Here is a 17,033-nt window from a genome sequence, read left to right on the forward strand (position 1 = left end):
TATAATTTAGCGTGAACATAAATCAATAAGCTGCATCAAACATTATTCTGATGATTAAAGTGTGACATTATTTTTTCTTCACTTTTCAAAATCTGGTTGGAATGAGAACAGTACTAGTAGTACACATATTGTTGGAAGTGGAACATGGCATGATTGGCATACACTACATCAAATGTTTCCATTTGAAAAAGGTTGATAGTTGATGGTGCTTTTAAGGACATTTTGTGATGCGCTTTGATGATGTCCAAGAACCCTAGTGGCACTCCTACACCTTTTTATCTAACATATTTTACTTCACATTCAAGCTTAATAAATAAATTTATTTATTTATCCAATCAAAAAACTAAATATATTTATAATGTATTGCTAACACAAGTTGACGAGAAACATGTCAATAACTAAGCGCTTTCAAATCTTCTAAAACTCTAATTTTATGATTCACATTCTTAATTTAACGGTTTATAGTAAGTTGCACCATAAAATCGATGATAAAAGACCAGAGTCTTATATGTCTATAAAACAAACTACAGTAGTATTGATTTTACACCTTTGATGAGAAACATTTTACTAAGGGGAACAAAATTCTAGTCATGAGTTAAAAATTGTGAATAAAGCAAACAAGTGCTTTTTTCCCTTTACCTTTTTCTTGCTGCATTATTCTTGATTGTGGATCATGTTTGTCTCAATTTGTATTATGTGCCGTACGGCTTAGCTGTATTTCCTTCTTTTTCTTTTCTTAGTTTATTATAGGGTTAATAGTCACTTTAATCCCTTAATGTATAATGAGTAGTTAAAATAGTTCTTTAATGTATTAAAATTTCAAAATAGTCTTAATTGTGCACTTCTTTAGTCAAAATGGTCACTGATGTTGAAATATTTCGTTAATATTATCATATTAGTTTTTCAATATACTTACTTATTGTTATAGCAGTCCTTATAAATATTTACTCACTATCATTCAATCCCTATATGAAAATAGTTGTTGTGAGCATTACGAGAATATTTTAACGTTGGAGACCATTTTGACTAACATAGTACACAATCAGAAACTATTTTAGAATTTTGATAGAATAAAGGACCATTGTAACTAATCATTACACTATTAGCCCTTTATTATATGCTAAATCTCAATTTTGGCTCCAAATATGAAATGGAAAATGTAAAAGCAAGCTGTTCACCATTTTTGGATTGAAGTTAAATAGTTATTTAGAGTATATTATGTAGTGAAATCTTATATTATTTTATTAAAGAAAAGCTAAATTAACCCCCTTAAATTGGTACCAGAGAGAATTGAACCAGAAACCTTGAGGAGGAGCATACTCCCAGGCCTCAAACCGTACTAGGCCAACTCAAGTGGGTTTAATGAAATTTGATCCTCTTTTTTTTTATAGCTAATGATTGAATGAATAGTCCTTGTATAGTCAAATGAAATGTTCAATGTCATCTAGTGGGAATAATCCTTGTCCCATCAAGAAAAGAAACCATTTAACCGTAAAATAACTTAAAATTCAGAAAATGCCAAATATGGTTAAGATATATCATTATATAAGCAGTCTAACTGGTGAAGAAAAATCCAGTAATACAACATGGGATAAACAAAAATAAGAACAAAGAAAAAAACAAAAACAAAGGATTCAACAACTTAAAAGGAACAAGAAGTTGAAAAAAGAAAATTGACTGAATATTCATTTGCATGTGTAATAACTTTTTAAACTGGATTCTACTTCACCAGGTACTTCCAATATGTGCTATTTGTTGTCTCAAAATTCATTCTAATAATTCCTCTTGTCCTTCTGAAGGGCACTGAATTAACTCTAATATGTTGATCACCTCACTCATATCAGGCCTATTTGATGGCACTTGTGATGCACAAATCAATCCTAATTTTATCACAGGAATTGCTTCTTCAGCTGCAAAATTACCTAAAAGTCTTTCATCAACACAATGCTCGACATTTCCTTCTTCTAATGATCCCCTCACCATGTCACAAAGAACCACCACATCATCCTCCATGTATTCCACAGGTCTTTTTCCTGTCACTATCTCCAAAATCAGGATCCCGAAACCGTACACGTCGCATTTCTCGGTTATTTTAACTGTGCGGCAAGCAAACTCGGGTGCCATGTATCCTAGCGCACTTTGAATTTTGCTGCTTAACACACAATGGTCCAGCATTGGTAACAGCTTCACCAAGCCGAAATCTCCTATCTTTGCCTCGCCGGAACAGTCGATAAGAACATTGGTTGATTTAAGATTATAGTGAATTATGTTTGTTTCGTGCAAATGTGACAACCCTTTTGCCATGCCGAGAATAACCTTGAACCTTTGTCGCCATGATAAGACATTTTTGTTGTTAGCGTCGTGTAGTAGCTTATGCAAGCTCCCACTTGATAGGTACTCGTAAATGAGGAGCTGCAATGATGAAGTCCAATAATAGCCTTCGAGTGCTACAAGATTCTGGTGCCGAATCTTCCCAAACCTTTTCACTTCCTTCTCGAATTCATCTTGGGACTTGATCAAACTTGAGACTGTAAGCTTTTTAATCGCAACAGCATGCCCGTCTCGAAGAAATGTGCGATAAACAACTCCAAATCCACCACGGCCTATTTCACTATCTTTATTAAGGAGATTGTGTGCGCCATCAGCAAAGTCTGCATCACCAGAAAACATGACAAGCTTGCCATAGTTTGGATCATTCGCCGGTGAGTTGCTATAGTCCTCACCACCGGAGAATGCAAATGGGACAGCAGAACGTTCCATTGCAGAACGCGCACGCATATTTAGGAAAGTGATAGCAACGACACCAACGGCAATTAAAGCAGCTGCACCAATAGCAACAAGAGCAGATATGCTGAGTATGATCTTGTGTCGATGATAATTTGACGGAACGCTGGAGTTGGGAGCAGAAGAATTGGGATTGAGGACAATAGGTTTCGGATGAACTGATGGACAGGAGTGGTTGACAACAGAACCGCACAGCAATGAGTTACCGGTAACTGATGAGGAGGGGATGGTGTTGAAGAAACCACCGACCGGCAACTCACCTTGAAGGTGATTGTAGGATACATCAAACGATAAAAGATTGGAAAGATTTGTCAGTTCCTTCGGCAAAGTTCCAGAGAGTTCATTCCATGACAAGTCTACATGCTGAAGATTGGTTAGGTTTGCAATGGCTCCAGGGATTGAACCAGTAAGCTTGTTGTGAGAGAGATCCCTGTATAATTCAAATGAAATGCACAAACAAAAAAATTATTAGAAAAATTGTTGACTCTTTAACTAGAAATGTTAATTTTCCCAATTTTATTTAACATAAGCAAATTAAGAGAGCTTTAAGGCATGTTTGGACTTATTTGAACATATCTACTGTCATAAGTTGTTTTCAGTTTATTTTCATAAGCTCTCCAGGATAGTTTATGAAAACAGATTGTAGTTTATATGAAAACAGTTCTACTTTATTTTACTTTTGTAATAGAAATAGCTTATACATAAGCACTTAATTTAGTTGTTTGTCCAAACAGAACATTGATTTGTAAGCACATATCAGTAAGGTTAAGTTGTAAAGAACAAAACATGAAATAAGGACAAGTATGCTATGAAATTAGAGAACTTACAAAGATGTTAGAGCCGAGCACTTCGCGATTTGATCCGGAATTCTCCCACCAATGGAATTCTTCTGTAGCCTCAATTCACCAAGTGAAATTGCACCTTCTAATTCAAAAGGAATGCTTCCATTAAGCTTGTTATCACTCAAATCAACAATGCACAAAGATTTGAGTTCGCCTATACCAACAGGAACAGAACCAGAGAAATAGTTGGTAGACATATTCCAGATTTTCAAACTACTAAGACCACCAATATCAGATGGAATTTCACCAGAAAATGAATTTGAAGACAAATCCAAAACCTCAAGACCATGATAGTTACCATTCCTAAAAATCCATGAAGGAAGATAACCATTCAATTGATTGTTACTGATATCAAGAGCCAAAAGCTTAGTACAGTTCATCATCGAATCCGGCAAGTTTCCGGTTAACTGATTCCTTGAAAAATTCAATCTTTGCAGCATGTTAAGATTTCCTAATGACTTTGGAATCCAACCAGAAAATCTATTAGCAGAAAGATCAAGATTTTCTAGATCTTTCAACTCTCCAATCCAATCAGGAATGTTACCTGTGAATGAGTTTCCTTGCAAACTGAGAGAGTTACAAGAATTGAGTCTTTGCATTGATTGAGGAATTCCACCAGAGAGCAAATTACCACTCAAATCAAGTGATTTCAAAACAATGCAGCCACCAATATCCTGAGGAATTCTACCACTAAATCGGTTTTTCTTCAAACTCAACTCTCTCATATCATAAAGATTTTGAATCCCCTCAGGAATTTCTCCATCAAGCAAGTTATTTGAAACATCAAGTGACTGCAATCCCCTCAAAAACCACACCTCAGATGGCAATTTTCCATCAATTTGATTATAAGAAAAGTTAACATTTGCCAATGTGTTACAAGTGCCAAGAGAAACAGGAATGTTACCTGTAAGATTATTCTTAGCAAAGTTAACAGTTTTCAAAGATCCACATTGTTGAAAAAACCCTTCAGGAATTGTCCCTTTGAGATTGTTATCACTAAAGTCAACAACTTGTAAACTTCCAAGTTTAGGAAGATCAGGGTTTATGAAACCTGTGAAATTGTTACCAGAAAGTGATAGAGTTTGAAGAAACTGCAATCTCAATAAGCCTCTATCAATGTGACCTGAAAGAGAGAATCCATCAAGTATAACAGAAGTGACTCTATTGTTTGAAGAATCACATTTCACACCTTCCCAATTACAAGGAGTGTAATCATCTTCATTCCATGAAATGAGTTTGTGTTTAGGATCTTGTAAACCAGCTTTAAACACAATTAAGCCTAATATATCATCATTGAAAACAGGATCATCAACAGAAAACACTTGCAGCATAACAGAACCAAAAAATATCACAAACAACAAATATATGCTGCTGAATTTCATCATCTTTGTAGAATGAAACATGTCTAAGAACCAAAAGGGTAGTGTTTAAACTTCAAAAGGAGTGGTTTTTCTTCGTGAATTTCAACAGATTCATTTTTAGCAAGAACAATATCATTTGTTTGAATAGAGAATAAAGGGTTGGTAAGATATGAAACTATAAGTGGAAGTTTCTTCTCAGCACAAGACACAAAGTTTTGCAAGTATACAAAACTCAATGGATATAAACAAAAAGAGAAGAAAAGAAAAAAAGGATTAGACAAAAACCATGTGAAAACAAAGTAAAGTGAGTTGAGAAAAAAACACTTTTTTGCTTTTTCACTGTTGAGAGAATTTTGAAAATCACTTCTATTCAAAGATGAATGAACATGTTCCCACTGAGAAGAAACTACAATGGAATTTTATACTAAAAAATCAAAGAGGGTATAGTAAAAAAATGTTTTTTTTTCCGATTTTTATTTTTTACTATTTTTTTCAGCTAGTGAAGTGAAAAGAACAAAGAAAAAAAAGGTTTTTTTTGTTGTTTAGATTTTGATTTCCAGTGAAAGCGGCGAAAGGGACGCATATAAAGAAAAAACAATTGTTGTTGGAAGTCTTGGAGGTTGAGAAGCCATTAATAGTGTGTGTAGAGAGAGAGAGAGAGAGAGAGAGAAAAGCATAAAATAATTGTGTTTTATTGAATGCTTCTTTTATGTCTTGTGGTTAGTGTCAGAGACAGAGAGAGTAAAGTGAAGCATTTAAAGCTTCTAACATCAAAGACAGAGAAAGAGTGTGTTTGTGTTTATGTGCCATGTGTTTTTCTAACAGAGGAAGAGAAATTTCATTTTTTATTTTTGAGGTAGTATTGTTTTCTAGTCTTGTAGAGGTAGTAGGAGTATTAAATATGATTATGATATTTATAGTGACATGTGGAATTTAAATATTGAAATTTAGGAGTAGTAGGATAGGAGTATATTGCATCATTAAAATTGAAATATTATAAATAGTGGTTTTCTTGGTGAAGATTTGTCTATTAGGTATGAGCTTGGGTTGAAATCTTGCTCTTATTTTTCTATAGAGAATTTTTTCTATTGTTTATGTATAAGTCGTATTTTTCTTTTAGATTTTTTAGGGAATCTTCTTTTTCCTCATCTTCATGAGTTTCTCTTCAATTTAATTTAACTAAACTTTAATTGATATGAAAAGAAATCAGAAGGCTACTCCTTTCTTTGTATATTTTTTATTCTTTAGGTTTTTGAACACAGATTAAAATTTATTAAATACTGTAGATAATATTGGTATAAAATACTCTTAATTTAATCATATTTTTTTAGAAAATCATAATTATTTTATAAATTATCACTTTTAATATAAATAACATAGATAAATAAAGATATAGATAAACATCTTCAAATCAATTATCAATCTTTACACCATTAGACATACATGTTTTTTTATTGAATACCAATGTAATTTTTATAATAACAAAAAAATATATCATCTCACATACATGTTTAATATCATGATGACTGTCATAATTTCTGTCATAATTTCTTGGGACAAACTATTTGTTATAGCAAACATGCATATTACTCTAGAGAAATGAAAATATCATTATCAAACCAAGTTGTAGAGCACAACTCATGTGTAACATCCTCTTAAAAAAACTCATGTGTAACATCCTCTTGAAAAAAACTCATTTGTAACATAGCTATTCATAATCTGTTAAGACATTAATAACATCATATCATATATTTCATATCTACTTCAAAATATATATTTTTTTAGGTAAATTAGGAGAGAGGACACATCAAAGAGAAGCAACGACATCCTAACTAGGTTGGCACCTCAATAAGCTTTCATCCTATGCCGTCAATCTCAAATAACAGCCTCGGAGAAAAATAGAAAAACAACAAAAAACAGAAAAAGAGAGGAAAATTACAAAAGGGGACTAGGTCAAAACCCTCGGAGAAAAACAGAAAACCAACAAAAAAACAGACAAAAAAGAAAAAGAGCCAAAATAGCAACCTCCTACAAAAATCTAAACCGAGGTAAACCACACCGATCCGCAAAAATATCCTGCTGAAATTCTGATGGACTTCAAAATATATAGATATAATATAAACTTTTAATTCAACAACCAAATATTTCAAAATAGGTGTAGGGTAAAAAGTTATTGAATGGTCTAACACTAACTAAATGCTACACACACTTGAGTCTTTCATCTATAAAAGCATTTTTTTACAAGAGCATGTTTCTTTAATAAGATATTTTTTCATTCAGTCATTTAAAAATTGTTTCAAATTCTCTTAAGTAGAACTCAAATCCTAAAATTATGGAGGAATTCAGTCACTTAAAAATTCTTTCAAAGTCTCTTAAGTAGAACTCATACCCTAAAACTATCTAGATATATTTAATATGTTGGTATGAAAGTTCAAATTCATAGTTTCCTTCTTTTTTCACAATATGTGCATGAGTTTCATTGTTCGGCTTTTTGAAAGAAAAAATAAATTGCTTAAGAAAAATAAGATGATTTATCAATGCCTTAACAGGCTTTTCAAAAAGCTCAATCCAGACTTATTTAAGTAAAAAGGTTTTTTTTTTTTAGGGAGTAAAAAGAATTTTTCTTTTTAAGTTTAAGTTTTACCTTATTACTAGACGAGTTGAGGTAAAATACACTCCATCATAACTTTTTCATTTCTTGAGGTAAATTACTTTTTTTGGTTTAAATGCTCTTTTGATCCCTTAACTATTTAATTGGTATCGTTTTGGTCCCTTCTGTTAGGTTTCCGTTAGGGTTTAAAAAAAAAGTTAGCTCCTGGACACGTGTCACCTTGTCATTGGCTCTGAGTTTTTTTTTTACAAAAAAAAAAATTATAAAAAAAATCCCAAAACCAATGACAAAGTGACACGTGTCACCTTTTCATTGGTTCTGGGAATTTTTTACAAAAAAATAAAATATATATATTAAAAAATATTTTTTTTGTAAAAAAAAACATAGCCAATGACAAGGTGACACGTGTTCATACTTAACATTTTTTATTAAACTTAACAGAAGGGACCAAAACGAGACTAAAAAAAACTTAAAGTACTCAAACAATCTTTATTTTAGTTAAGGGACCAAAGCAATACCAATTAAATACTTAAGGGATCAAAAGAGCATTTAAGCCTACTTTTTCAAACGGTTTGTATTACTTTCATCCGTAACTTCAGATAGCATCTCAAGGTATCATCACAACACTTTAGTCTTATTGTGAGATTAATTGATAACAGTCTTTGTAAATTTAGCTCAGTTGGTAAGGACAATGTATAAAATATGTAAGGTCTGGGGTTTCTTCGGCCACCACCAAAAAAGATTAGAGTAGTAATATTTTAACAACCATTTTGGTACAACTTTGTTGTTCTCTCTTCTAATTGGTCAAAAATAATAGAGAGAGTGAGAAAAAAAAAAGGTAGAGAGAGAATAAAAACATAATGTAAGTATAAGAGAGAAAATTATACAAAAATTGTACTAAAGTGATTGTACAAATATCATTTCTCAAAAGATTAATCGATAACAACACATTCCTATTTTTATATGGGTTGAGCTACGTCACGCTAGCAACTCTTTAAAAACGATATTATAGCACGGGTACAATAATTTCTTTTGTATGGGATACTACAAGAATTTATAATATTAATAATTACTATAACATATTATACTTTAAAAAAGAAAAGAAAAAAAAAATCCTATCTTATAAAAGGTCGCACCACTGCCTCACTGTATGTACCACAACACAGTACTTACTCAAAATTTAAAGTGTAGATCAGAACACATTGATGCCTCGTGGGAAGAATTTATTGCCCATAGGTGACAAGGATATGTTTGTTTAAGGTCAAATGATGCCTCCACGTTGCTTGCTTCAAATACCCTCAAACACCTTTTTTTCTCCTATGTTTATTCATCCTTTAATTTTATTTTATTTTGGACTTTATCCTTAAAATTATCAGAATTTGGCTACTTATTGAGAATAATATGAAGATTAATTCTTTTCAAAGCTAACATCTTCGGCTTGAGTGGTCGTTGACACTTGACAGGATAAAGGTGATGGACGTTGATCAGACACCCCTTCAATAAAAGTGGGTTACCTTTAAACACTTTCACGATCAAGTAAATATGTGTCGAATATGCATGCTTTTCTAATTAGAAAAATGTGTCTCGACCATGAGTTAGCCTTTTAGAAAAATGTGCTTTTCAAAAGTATGGATGGGTCATAAAAATAAACTCTAATATATATGCACAAATTTTAAGTTTTAATAAGCATTAGGTACAAAATTGACCATCAAAAAATTAAATTACATGCCTTAAAAATTCAAAATAATTATCTATACATTTTAAGTAACTTAAAAATGTGATACTAACACATACCGAAGTGGAGAAGAGAGTGTGGGTCACAAGGTAATTCTATTTAAATATCGAAGATATTTTAATAATTTTTCTTATAAAAAAATTTAAATTTTTTTTGTTGGGGTGGGTTGTGGCCCACCCTGGCCCAAGAGCAGCTCCACCACTGTTTGTAGTGGTGAGATTAGGGATTTGGTCGAGACAATTGTCTCTAGGCCGAATTTATTCTATGGTCCTTGTAGGAGTTAGTAACTTGGAGTGAACTAATTCTTTGATGGAGTAGATCTTGACCTAGTCTAAAAGAGTTTTCCCTCAAGCCTTTAGTTAACGGAGTTAGACGATTGTTTGTGTTCAACATTTTCTTTGCTAAGGGGTGCTGACAGGACATCACAGTATTCATCCAATATATTGTCCAATTAATCTTTTTGAAATGTTCCATGTTAACAATTGATGGTGAATTCAGCTTTGACCCCGAAAAACTGAAGTCTCATGTAACCCTTCTTGAAGAGGATAAAGGAAAACTCATGATTAAGATACAGGAGTTGTGAAATGACTAGCTAGAGAAATAGTCAAAAAGGATTGGGAGAGGAGATTAAGTTCATAGATAAGGATCGGGCGGAGTTCGCCACATTGTAGTCTGGGATGGATTATTGGATGGTTGAGAGAAGGTATGGTGCAAGGCCTTCAGGGACACATGGTCAGACTCCTTCAAGAATATCGTTAATCAGATCAAGCACTTCAACCCTGAGGTCGTCTTGGAGCTGGGTGAGTTGGACTGTTATAAAAATATCAAAAGTGGTAAGCTTGTTGGCAAGGATGTTGTATGACTTTCCTTTATTCCTAGCATTCTCGACTAGAGCGGTTTAGAACCCAAAAAATTGGCAAGATATTCTTCTTCCCACATAAAATAAAGTCTCTTCCACTAGAGATTCCAACACCAAACCAAACCCACCAATTCCCCTCAAATTTGTGACTATACATTTTAGGATTAAATAAGTTTTTCATTCTTAAAAATATAGTGAATTTTGAATTTTAGTCCCTAATTAAAAAATAAAAAAGACAACCCTAACAAGCATTTTTTTGTCCTTTTGCACACTTGTGACATTGTGGTTGGCCAACGTCACATGACATTGGCACCTCAATGTCACCAAATTACTACCGCCATGTGTACACCATATAACTGACCTACTTCACGGCTAACTTAAATTTCTTCACCCAATACCCATAGTAAATTTAAACATGCAGCAAGCTAGTTATTTTAGGTTACTGGTTAGAACCTATATTAGATCACATAAGATGTTTAGATCGGTGAAACATATTTGTCAAACATGCACTACACAAGTAGCCATAGGCATCATAATCATACCACTTAAGGAAAAATTGAATCCACATGAAGTCATTTTCTTTTAGGTCATTTAATTTGTTTTCTAATGCTTATTTTCAAGCTTCAAAGTTCAAACACCAACTATGTTTTCATTTATGGGGTCCAAGCTGGTTCCTCTCTTTTTTCTTCAGTTAGTCCTTTGCTTTGAATTGACTTTGTTTGCCCAATGTTGTCTAATAAATTGACTCCTTTAACTATTTGCCTTAGAAGGCAAGAAAGTACAAGACTAATGAACTGTCACGTTTTGCTGTTTTCACACACCCTTTAGCTTCCTTGTTTATTGTCATCGTGTTTGTTGATTGTTGATTAAAAACACCACCAAAGTCACATAATCACGTTCACATGGTTGTGATTTTAAAATTGTTTGACTTTTGAATTTTGTTTATTTGGAAATGATTTCGTTAAGTGTTTTTATTGGTTAACGAAATAAAAAAAGTGAACCCTCTTATACTCTTTAGTTTTATTGGAGATATATGATTATGTACTAAGTATTAGCAAGATTGGTAAGTAGTAAGTGATGCTTATATATAGATATAATCACCTTTTTACTCATTTTACAATATCCTACCTTGATTAATACAAAGAGTTTGCATATTTCATTAACCAAACTTTTCTCCGTTTTCTTTTGCATCTTTTTTCCTAATCTGGATTCTTATCTGCCATCGATGCCATGGGTTGAGATCCTCTCCATTTATAAAAATAAATGGAGATTGTTATTATGAAAGAGATAGACACAAAAAATAAGCGGTGTGTCCTATCATTAAATGAGTTCTACCACTATTAATTATTTTCAAGATTTTTTGTGTCTATATCTTTCCAAATCGAATAAATGAAGAAGAGATTAAATGGAGAGGATCTTAACTCCGGTGCCATGTTGATGTCAAAAGTAAAGTACAACCAAATTAGATGGCGGCAGCAAAATTTCCACTACTTAATAGTTAACAGTGGCGGAGCCAGAAATTTCATAGAGCCTGGGCAAAAAATTTATCGCAACTTCATGTGACATAATATATATAAATAGTCATAAATCGAAATAGAAGAGGTTCGTCATTTTTTCAACAAAAGTACAACTTAAAATAAGAAAGATGAAATATAACCTGTCAATAGCGTGCTAAATAAAATTAGGAGGTAAATGCTCTTTCCGCGACCTCTTTCGAGTGAATGTTCGAATAATATCAACATCATCAAGTGACTTGAATATCTCCCGCTCGGTGTAACATATCATCAAGTCATTCAACCACACATTGTTGATCTTGTTGCGCAATTTAGTCTTAATAATCTTCATTGCTGAAAAAGCTCTTTCAACGGAAGCTGTCGACACCGGCAATATCAAAGCCAACTCAATGAGTTTGTAGACCAATGGAAATACCAAATGTTTCTCAGTTTGAACCATCTTCATAGCCAAACTTTGAACATCTTCACAAGAAGAAAAGGAAGCATGCCTTTTCATTTAAAGTACATAAGTGTCAAGTTGCTCCCTTATTGTTCCACGGTCATCATCAGAAAAGTCTACATGATAAATATCAGCAAGACGAGCAAGCTTATCAACATCAAACTTGGAGAAAGAGTTTTTGGAATCAAGACATGAGAAGCAATCAAGTACAATGTTACTTCTTTCCCTAAAGCGATGATCCATCTCCAGACATATTTTGTCAATAGCAACATAAAAAATCTCGGCACGGTAATGGTGAAGATTAGTGACGGTCCTCCCTTCTAGTCTTGCTACTATTCTGAACTGAAGGAGAAGAAAGTGAAACAAAGACTGAGAAGAGAGGGAGAGTCGAGTTACTATGAAGGAGAATAGTTTATTTTTACTATGCGCGCCTGAACAATAACACAATTCTGCCCTTTTTTTTTTAATAGGAATTGGGCTATTGGGTTGGGCTTTTACCAAACAAAGTAGAAGCAGAGCCCGGGCACCAGCCCAGACTAGCTGGGGGGGTGTAGTCGCCCCTGATAGTTAATATATTCAACATAATTCGGTGTATATTTGTGACGATGAAAATAAGTTTTGAAAGAATTGATTTTATAAAATTGGTTTTTTATTATCAAAATATGTAATTGATTAATAGTCACTTTCATTATTATTGATATTACTTATATTTGTATCTATGTTGTTGTTCATTATTTGTTTTATCTCTTTTTGTTGTTTTGAGAATGTTGGTATTGTTGATTGTCTTGTGAAGATAATTTCATTGGTGTGCCTTATTGTTGTTTTATGTCTATTTGGATTAGGTTTTGCGTTTATTTTTTGGTTTTTGAATTTTTGTCTACTTAATAATGTGTTTTGTTCTTTACTAAAATGCAAACTTTTTGACATGAATAGTACAGTCGCTTATAACTAAGTCAATTATCTTGTTTGAAGGGTTTCACTACAAATTGCTGATACACATATCTCATTTGTAAAATCATGGATGGATGCACACATTGAGGATACTGAAAAGTATCTTGGAATGCCAGTTGTTTTTTCTGAGTTTGGTGTATCATCCAAGGATCTGGCTACAACTCAACATATAGAGACACACTAATAAGCACTGTTTACAGCTCAATCCTAAACTCCACAAAGAAAGGAGGGAGTGGAGCTGGAAGCCTTTTGTGGCAGGTATTTTTTGAAGGAATGGATAATATGGATGATGGTTATGCTATTGTTTTCTCAAAATCTCCTTCCACTTCAAGTATTGTAACCCTTCAATCCACGAGGCTTGCTTTGTTCAACTCCTTGTGTTCTACCAGATGCAATTGGAGTTGTAAGAAGAAGAAAATGTTGGAGAAGATACTCTATCATGATGAACTCTAACTTATGTAAAGTTTCCCTTTGTAAAGCTATAGCCATATAAAACCATGCAAGTTGAATTTGTGCAGTCATGCAAGCTCACCATCTTAAGATAGAAACATGTTATAGTATTCTTCACTGATGACATTTACCAGTTATGCATACTTGCCGGTAATAATCAAATAAAAGTGCAAAATGTCATTGAATATATCATCTCATCTTGTGAGTAATATCACTGAAAATGACAAATATACTTACATAAAGGCCATATTTGGATAGACAACTTAGTTAAGCGCATGTAGCATAAGTGCTTATCATATAAGTGTTTATGTATAAGCTATTTCTATAAAATATGAAATAGGGTATAAAGTTATTGAGTGGTTTAAGTTTAACACTAACCACATACTACACACACTTGAGTCTTTCATCCATAAAAGCATTTTTTTTACAAGAGCATGTTTCTTTAATGATTATTATCGACATTAATAGCAAATATCTAAAATTAGGATAAATAAGATCATTTTTTATTCAATCACTTAAAAATTGTTTAAGAGTCTCGCAAGTAGAACTCATATCTTTTAACTATATACGAATTCAATCATTTAAAAATTGTTTCAAAGCCTCTTAAATAGAACTAATATCGTAAAACTATCTAGTGACGTGTGGAATTTAAATATTGGAATTCAGGAGTATTGCATCATTTATATTGAAATATTATAAATATTGGTTTTTTTGGTGAAGATTTGTCTTTTACATCCTCAGGTCACTATTATAAACAAAAATCTAAATGTTTATTTTTGTTTATAATAGTGACCGGAGGGTTAATGTAAGAGCTAGGGTTGAAATATTTCTTTTATTTTTTTTATTACAGAGAATTCTTTCTATTGTTGATGTATAATTCTTATTTTTTAATATTATTTTAAGGGAATCATTCATAATTTTCTTATGGATTTAACTTATGTAAACTTTAATTGATATGAAAAGAAATTAGAATGCCACTCCTTTCTTTCTATATTTTTTATTCTTCGAGGTTTTGGACACAAATTAAGAATTTATTTAATAGATAATATTGATATAAAATATTCTTAATTTAATCACTAATTATTTTATAAATTTTCACTTTTTAATACAAATATCATAGATAAATAAAGATAGGGTCATGTTAACTTGTGCTCTTAGGGCACAAGTTAAACAACTAAAAAAGAAAATAATAAATAAATTTTGTATTGAAAATATAAATTGTTTAACTTTTACAACAATGAATACACAAGTTAAAAAAAAGAAAAGTTATCTTTAACTTTTTAATTTGTACCTTAAAGATACATCTTAACATTTCCCATAGAGATAAAACTAAAACAATAAATGTCATAGTCTAATACACGACATGAAAGATTTTTTTTTTTTTTTTGAAATAAAACGATATGAAAGATTTAAAACATAACAACAGAGTTTGAGCCCGAAATTTTCAGATCAATTACTAGACATACATATTTTTTTTATTGAATACCAATGTTATTTTTATAATAACAAAAAATGTGTCATCTCTACATACATGTTTAATATCACGATGACTATCATAATTTCTTGGGGCAAACTATTTGTTATAGCAAACATGCATATTACTCTAGAGAAATGAAAATATCATTATCAAACCAAGTTGTAGAGCACAATTCATGTGTAACGTCCTTTTAAAAAAAACTCATGTGTAACATAACTATTCATAGTATGTAACTTACTCAAAAATTAAGAGTGTAGATCAGAACACATTGATGCCTCGTGGGAAGAATTTATTGCCCATAGGTGACAAGGATATGTTGGTTTAGGCCAAATGATGCCTCCACGTTGCTTGCTTCAAATACCCTCAAACACCTTTTTTCCCCTATTTTTATTCATCCTTTAATATTTTCTTTTGGACTTTATCCTTAAAATTATCAGAATTTGGCTACTTGAGATTGAGAAATAATCTGAAGATTAATTCTTTTCAAGCTAACATCTTCGGCTTGAGTGGTAGTTGACAGGATAAAGGTGATGGACGTTGAAGAGCAGCTTCTGTAAAAGAAGCGGTGTGTATCTACAAACACTATGACGATCAAGTAAACGTGTGCCGAATATGCGAGCTTTTTAAGTTAGAAAAATGTGTCCCAACCATAAGTTAGCCTTTATAGTAAGTGGTGAAATCAGAAAATATATATATATATATATATATATATATATATATATATATATGGATAGGCCATAAAAATAAACTATATACACAATTTATGTTTTACACATTAAGCACAAAATTGACCATTAAATAATAAAATTACATACTTTAAAAATGCAAAGTAATTATCTACGCATTTTGAGTAATTTGAATGTGTAATACTAACCTATACTGAAGTGGAAGGTGAGCCACGATGTAATTTTATGTAAAAGTGAAAGATACTTTAATAATTTTTTTTATAAAAAAAAATTGATTTTTTTTGTTGGGTGTGGGTTGTGGCTCCGCTACAGTTGGTAGTGGTGAGATTAGGGTCTTAGGATCCAAACCCTAGTCGAGACAATTGACTCTAGGCCGAATATATGTTATGGTCCTCGTAGGAGTTGGTAACTTGGAGTGAACTGATTCTTTGAAGGAGTAGACCTAATTAACCCAGTCCAAAAGAGTTCTCCCAAGCCAATTTAGTTAATGAAGTTAGATGATTGCTTGTGTTCAACATTTGCTTTGCATAGAGAAAGTAGAAGAGGAGATGATCCAAATACACAATTATCATATGGTTAACATTGTTGGGGAGTTCGGGGAGCGGCAATGAGCCAAACGTTCAAGACTATAAGAGACTTAAACACCACACTCTTACCTAAAACCTTAAGGCAGTGGATTTATGGGTTTCATGTCTTATATATCCTTTGCTTCCTCCATTCCTATTGATGTGGGACATAATCACTCACACTTGATTATCCAACAAACACGACACATATTTAGTGTGCGCACACTAATTCAAATGATGCGCACCATTTATATGTAAAAGAATGTCCACTTTAATTTAGAGAAAGTGAACCATTACAAACACCTAGCAAATCATCTTAAAAATATATTTGCAAAAGCTTGTCTCACTATAGAGTTATAATATCGTTAAAGTTTTGTCTAATAAGCATGTATTATGCATAAGTTTATTTTTCAGTGTTGGATGAGTAAGTTTCATCATATTCTATTTAAACTAAATATCTAATGGTATAAGTTACTTTAATTTATGCATGATTTAAGACTTATCACACACTTGTACACCATATAACAAACCTACTTAACGGCCAACTTAAATTCGTCACCCAATCAATACCCATAGTAAAACAGAAACAAATGAGAGTAATTAAAGAGATTGGGTCTACTAATAAGAGGTTAATGTTATGGTTAAATTTAACCCAAAAAAGTAAAACAAAGATAAAAAAAAACATTGCCATTAGTCATAGTCATAATAGTCTTTGTCAAAAACAAAAAAAGTCATAGTCATATACATATCCTAAAAGT

General features: G+C 32.2%; 2 protein-coding genes across 2 annotated transcripts; both read right to left on the bottom strand.

Moving 5' to 3' along the window:
- Positions 1–1,523: 1,523 nt before the first annotated feature.
- Positions 1,524–5,712, bottom strand: LOC11433630 (leucine-rich repeat receptor-like protein kinase PXC2). Its single transcript, XM_003623578.4, has 2 exons — positions 3,612–5,712; positions 1,524–3,214 (listed from the first exon to the last, which is right to left on the bottom strand). Exons 1-2 carry the CDS (start codon positions 5,027–5,029, stop codon positions 1,768–1,770), a joined length of 2,865 nt encoding a protein of 954 aa, XP_003623626.2. The 5' UTR covers positions 5,030–5,712; the 3' UTR covers positions 1,524–1,767.
- A 6,151-nt stretch (positions 5,713–11,863) lies between these two features.
- On the bottom strand, positions 11,864–12,388 carry LOC120577064 (uncharacterized). Its single transcript, XM_039827971.1, has 2 exons — positions 12,212–12,388; positions 11,864–12,145 (listed from the first exon to the last, which is right to left on the bottom strand). Exons 1-2 carry the CDS (start codon positions 12,386–12,388, stop codon positions 11,864–11,866), a joined length of 459 nt encoding a protein of 152 aa, XP_039683905.1.
- Positions 12,389–17,033: the final 4,645 nt, after the last annotated feature.

Source organism: Medicago truncatula, chromosome 7 (genome assembly GCF_003473485.1).
Source record: "Medicago truncatula cultivar Jemalong A17 chromosome 7, MtrunA17r5.0-ANR, whole genome shotgun sequence".
NCBI lineage: Eukaryota > Viridiplantae > Streptophyta > Magnoliopsida > Fabales > Fabaceae > Medicago > Medicago truncatula.

Excerpts from the sequence above, each read along its gene's own strand:
- LOC11433630 (XM_003623578.4), bottom strand. The coding sequence starts at position 5,029 with ATGTTTCATTCTACAAAGATGATGAAATTCAGCAGCATATATTTGTTG. Across the intron at positions 3,215-3,611 it reads TGCTCGGCTCTAACATCTTT|GGATCTCTCTCACAACAAGC; the intron begins GTAAGTTCTCTA and ends TGAATTATACAG.
- LOC120577064 (XM_039827971.1), bottom strand. The coding sequence starts at position 12,388 with ATGGATCATCGCTTTAGGGAAAGAAGTAACATTGTACTTGATTGCTTC. Across the intron at positions 12,146-12,211 it reads GGGAGCAACTTGACACTTAT|ATGGTTCAAACTGAGAAACA; the intron begins GTACTTTAAATG and ends TTGGCTATGAAG.